A 4,601-nucleotide genomic window follows, 5' to 3' on the forward strand; every position below is an offset into this window, starting at 1 on the left:
TCGTTAGTCAACTACCCAAAGTTTGTGTATGGGATCTGATTTATAATTGGATGATGAATGATGCATGACGAGTCAATTAGTATTGCTAATGAATAACAAAAATTTTAAATAAATATTTAAATGAACGAATCAACACAATAAGCGAACAATATAAACGACCTATTGTTTACACATGTAAATGAACAAATTTGACATGTATTCATTCTAATTTTATAAAAATAAACAAAAGTTTTGTTTTACGTGTGTTTCTTTGTTAAAAAAAATCAAACATAAACGAACTTCTTATTTCATAGTTCATTGAATGCTTGTTTGGTTAAATTACTCGGCTACTTAAACTTATCTTTGTCCATGAAGAAAAAATGAGTCAACAAAACAAATCTCATCATCCTCCATAGTAATTGACATTTCCTTGCCTTTTCCAACCCCCCCCCCCCTCTCTCACTATATATACATATATACATACATCTATGCAAACATATGTTTCTGTTTCCCTTAGATCAAGTGTAGACTGTTTGTTATGCATGTTCTTATAAGCTATCTAACATTCTTCAACCCCTAAGTATATCTCAAAATGGCCACTTCTTCATTTCCTGATATATTGGGTTGGCTTCAAAGCCTCCCACCACCAACACAATGGCCAACAAACACAAAATCCATATGCATTTGTTCTTCATCTCAACCTTCTCTCCAACTCTCCATAACCTTCAAAACCCTAACTCACCCTTCTCCATTCTCCTTATCCATTGTTGCAAACTACAACATACCCATCTCTCTTTGGACCTCTAAACCACTCAAATCCACCAATAACAACACCTCACTTGATCAACAAGGTACCATCTCCAAACTCTTAACCAATATCATCAAAGATATTCTCAATTACTGCCCTATAAAATTCTCCAATGCCTACCTTTATCTCCCACAACCGAATTCCATCCCCGACCTCAAAGACATCGTTAATTTCGTGTTTCTCGCACTTGCTTTCATCGTATCAATATACGAAGCCCCTCAAGACATTAGGTGTGATTGTATTAACACTATTAAAGATCAATTCGCGTGTTCATGGGCACGAACAACGTCCAAAAGACTGATGAGGTTAATAGGATCAAACACGGAAGAACAATGGATGAGGTCCATGAATCTTGCCATCACAAACTGGGTGATCGAGCTGCGAGCGATGAACCATGCGCTGAAATCGCCATCTCCCATGTATTCTTTGGCGATTTCGACACTAGGGTTATGGAAGATTCAGCTGTATTGTCCGGTGATTGCTATGGAGATTGAGAAGTGTAATAGTAATGGACAAGATGATGAGAAACTTGGGTTTTCTTTGAATTATCATCAACTTGAAGGGGTGATTCAGTTGAATTATCAGGTGACTGTAAGAGATAAGTGGATTGATGTTTTGGTTAGCATTGATAACGTGAGGTATGGAAGGTTTCTTTTTTTAAGAATTTGCTATTTTTGTAAGTAGTACTTGTTTTGTGTGTGTTAGAATAAAATTTTAGTTTAACACAACAAGCTAACTAGGTTACTAGGGTAGAATTAGGATTTGGCTATACATATAATCACTTTAACACGTCACACATACTATGAAACATAATGCTTTTAATCAATGTTTTTAGAATTAATTATCTGATCGGATTTAAGAACTAGGTGAAGTAATAAATATTATTGAATAACGTGTTGTGGTTACCATCAATAACGTTTTCTTTTATAAGAATTCACTACTTTCGAAAGGAATACTTGATTTATGTTAGTAAGTATTCCTTTTTTATTTAACACAACAAGCTAACTAGGTTACTAAGGTAATTTTAGGATTTGGCTAAATATATAATCACTTTAACATGTCACGCACACTATGAAATAGAAGACTTTTAATCAATATTTTAAGAATCCATTGTCGGATCTGGTTTAAGAACTGGATACCATAATAAATAATATAGTATAACGTTATTTGTGTGTATTTGTATTTTAATATAATTTTACAAATTAAACCAAATGTTAAGACTTAAATAAATATAAAGTTTAGAGTACTAAATAAATCTAGAAAATGAGACTTTGTAAAAATATATTTTCTATATAAATCAGAAATACGTTCCAACCTCCTGATTCGGTTCACCCGGTTCGCCGGTTTATATGAGGAATAATCAAAAAGGCTTAACCAGACCGTTCTTTGCTCGGGTTTCAACGCAACCAGTCCCTTGGTGAAAGTGTTAATCGTTGGTAAAAGTGGAACTTAGGTTTTCCAACACGATGGTTAACGATGAAAGAATTCGTCGTTGGTCCCCAATAAAAGTCATAACCTTTGATAATCCACCGGTGAAGATACAAAAGAAAATGTGTGGGTAGAAATTTCATCGACAGGTCTAAAATCAATAATTGCGTATTAATGGTGCAATGACCTTACTCTTTTTAGATTGCTTGAAAGTAAAGGACACCATTATGAGTTAGGTTTGTGTTCGAGATATGAATTATGAACTACACTCAAATGCTTTAAACTCTTTTTTCATTATTAAAAAATAGTTTGCAACAAAAAAAGTACAAAACCTTTGAGTTTATCATTATTGTATTATGCTATTACAATAATTAATTTATTGAGTAAGCGGGTTAGAAATTTATACATTAAAAAGTATGATTTAGACGATCTTTGTTTATCCAATTATCATATTTGAATCAACTTATTTTTGTTAAAATACATTTTTTTTTTAAATTTAAACACCTATTAAATACTAAATATGTATATGTTAAATTACTTACCTTTTTTTCGTTTTACCACTGTTAATTTTGATGTAAACAGTAATAAATAATTTTAATTCATCTTTTATACTAAGATAAATGATTGTCATGCCTATGGAAAATGATATTGGTTTTGTAAGTAGATGGACCAACCGTTCACAAGTGGCACCTGGTAGATATGTGTTCATTTTATACAAGTCATCACTATAAAAACTATACATGTATACTGTGTATATACAGTGCCTAAAATAATTTCTTTTGGAGGGATATGTGATGTCTACAAATTTTTTTTATTTTTATTCTAAATTTAAATTTGTATATAGTAATATTAATATATATATATTTATATAAAAGTAGAAAAGAATAAAAGTTCAAGTTACATGTTTGTATCCATTTAGATGTAAAAAATCATATCTGACATGATTTTCAAGTTCATGTAAGGTTTGATTAATATAAATTCATGTTATAATCCAGGTGTGATATTATGCGACTCGTAAACGACGCTCTTTTAAAAGAACGTGGAGCAGGAATCGACGAAAAACACTTCCCGTCACGAATTTCCCTACATCTTACCCCGACAATCCAAACCAACGTCTTGAGCGTTTCTGTTAGCAGATCCTCCGAAAACCCGAACCGAGAAATAGGCGTAGAGAGATCTATCGAAGGTTCATTAGAACCACCGAATCCTCACATCGGAATATCCGTTTCCGCGGGCGAAACCGTCACAACCAACCTCAAACCATGGAAATTCGAACAATCAGTTTATGGTAATAGCGGCACGTTTAGCTGGTTCCTTCATGATAGCATTAATGGTCGCGAGGTTTTTTCTTTTTTCTTTTTTTAATGGGTTATTGAATTTTAATAATCTCAACTTTTATCTGTTGGCCGAGATTAACCTCAACTCATAAATGTTTACAGACAGTCCCAACTTAGATAGTATTTTCCTCCGTCGTCAAAAAGCCATGCTTTTAGTTAAATATGTGACTGCTGAATAAAAATAGGTTCAAAGTTAGTATTGTCTGTAAACAATAAACATTTATTGAGTAGCGATTAATCATTGTCAATATGTGAAACATGAGATTATTAAAATCCAATAATCTTATAATTGATTAAAAAAAGTCATCATCATAAACGTCTTTTTTTTTTAGGTTTTCTCGTCGAAACCATCAAAATGCGCGTTGCTAAAACCGAAATCGTGGTTTAGGAACCGATATTCAAGTGCATTCCGGCCGTTTACAAGGCAGGGCGGGGTTATTTTTGCGCGAGACGAGTATGGGGAAAGCGTGTTGTGGAAGGTGGTAAGAGATGCGATCGGTGAAACGATGGAGTGGGAAGCGAGAGGGTGGATTTGGTTGACTTATTGGCCGAACAAGTACAAGACGTTTTATACTGAAACTAGAAGATTGGAGTTTCGTGAGATTCTTCATCTTACTATTGCTTGAATTTGTTATATCTAAAATCAGAATTGTATGGAACAAATTATTATTTATATTTTATTTAGTGTGTGTAATTATTTTATTTTGTAATTTGAAGATTGTATTTGATTAAATTTTCTCATGGTTTATATTATTATTAATTAATTATTATCAATAATACATCATTCATTTGTTGTAAATTTTCATGCATCTCCTCTTTGCTACTTAAATGGTTGTAGAAACCACAACTTCTTGTTGTTACATTACCATACATGTTTATTATCAAGCTTTCTTCATCCAATTATCTTTTACTACGAAATAAGGTTATTGCGCTTATTTCTTATCAGAATAAGCTTCCAAGCTATGTTGATGGTACGATGCCCAACGGGCCAACATGAGCGAAGGAGCATGTATTTATGTACATAAATAGATCGATTGTGTCTAAAACAA

At 32.7% G+C, this 4,601-nt stretch overlaps 1 protein-coding gene across 1 annotated transcript; it reads left to right on the forward strand.

The window, feature by feature from the left end:
* The first annotated feature begins 497 nt into the window (after window positions 1-497).
* LOC143592534 (uncharacterized) lies at window positions 498-4,202 on the forward strand. Its single transcript, XM_077072434.1, has 3 exons — window positions 498-1,425; window positions 3,211-3,556; window positions 3,885-4,202. Exons 1-3 carry the CDS (start codon window positions 572-574, stop codon window positions 4,176-4,178), a joined length of 1,494 nt encoding a protein of 497 aa, XP_076928549.1. The 5' UTR covers window positions 498-571; the 3' UTR covers window positions 4,179-4,202.
* The last annotated feature ends 399 nt before the right edge of the window (window positions 4,203-4,601 follow it).

The sequence above is a fragment of the Bidens hawaiensis genome, unplaced genomic scaffold (assembly GCF_021521415.1).
Source record: "Bidens hawaiensis isolate Kalapana, Puna unplaced genomic scaffold, B.hawaiensis_p1.1 tig00001685_1, whole genome shotgun sequence".
In the NCBI taxonomy this organism is placed as follows: domain Eukaryota; kingdom Viridiplantae; phylum Streptophyta; class Magnoliopsida; order Asterales; family Asteraceae; genus Bidens; species Bidens hawaiensis.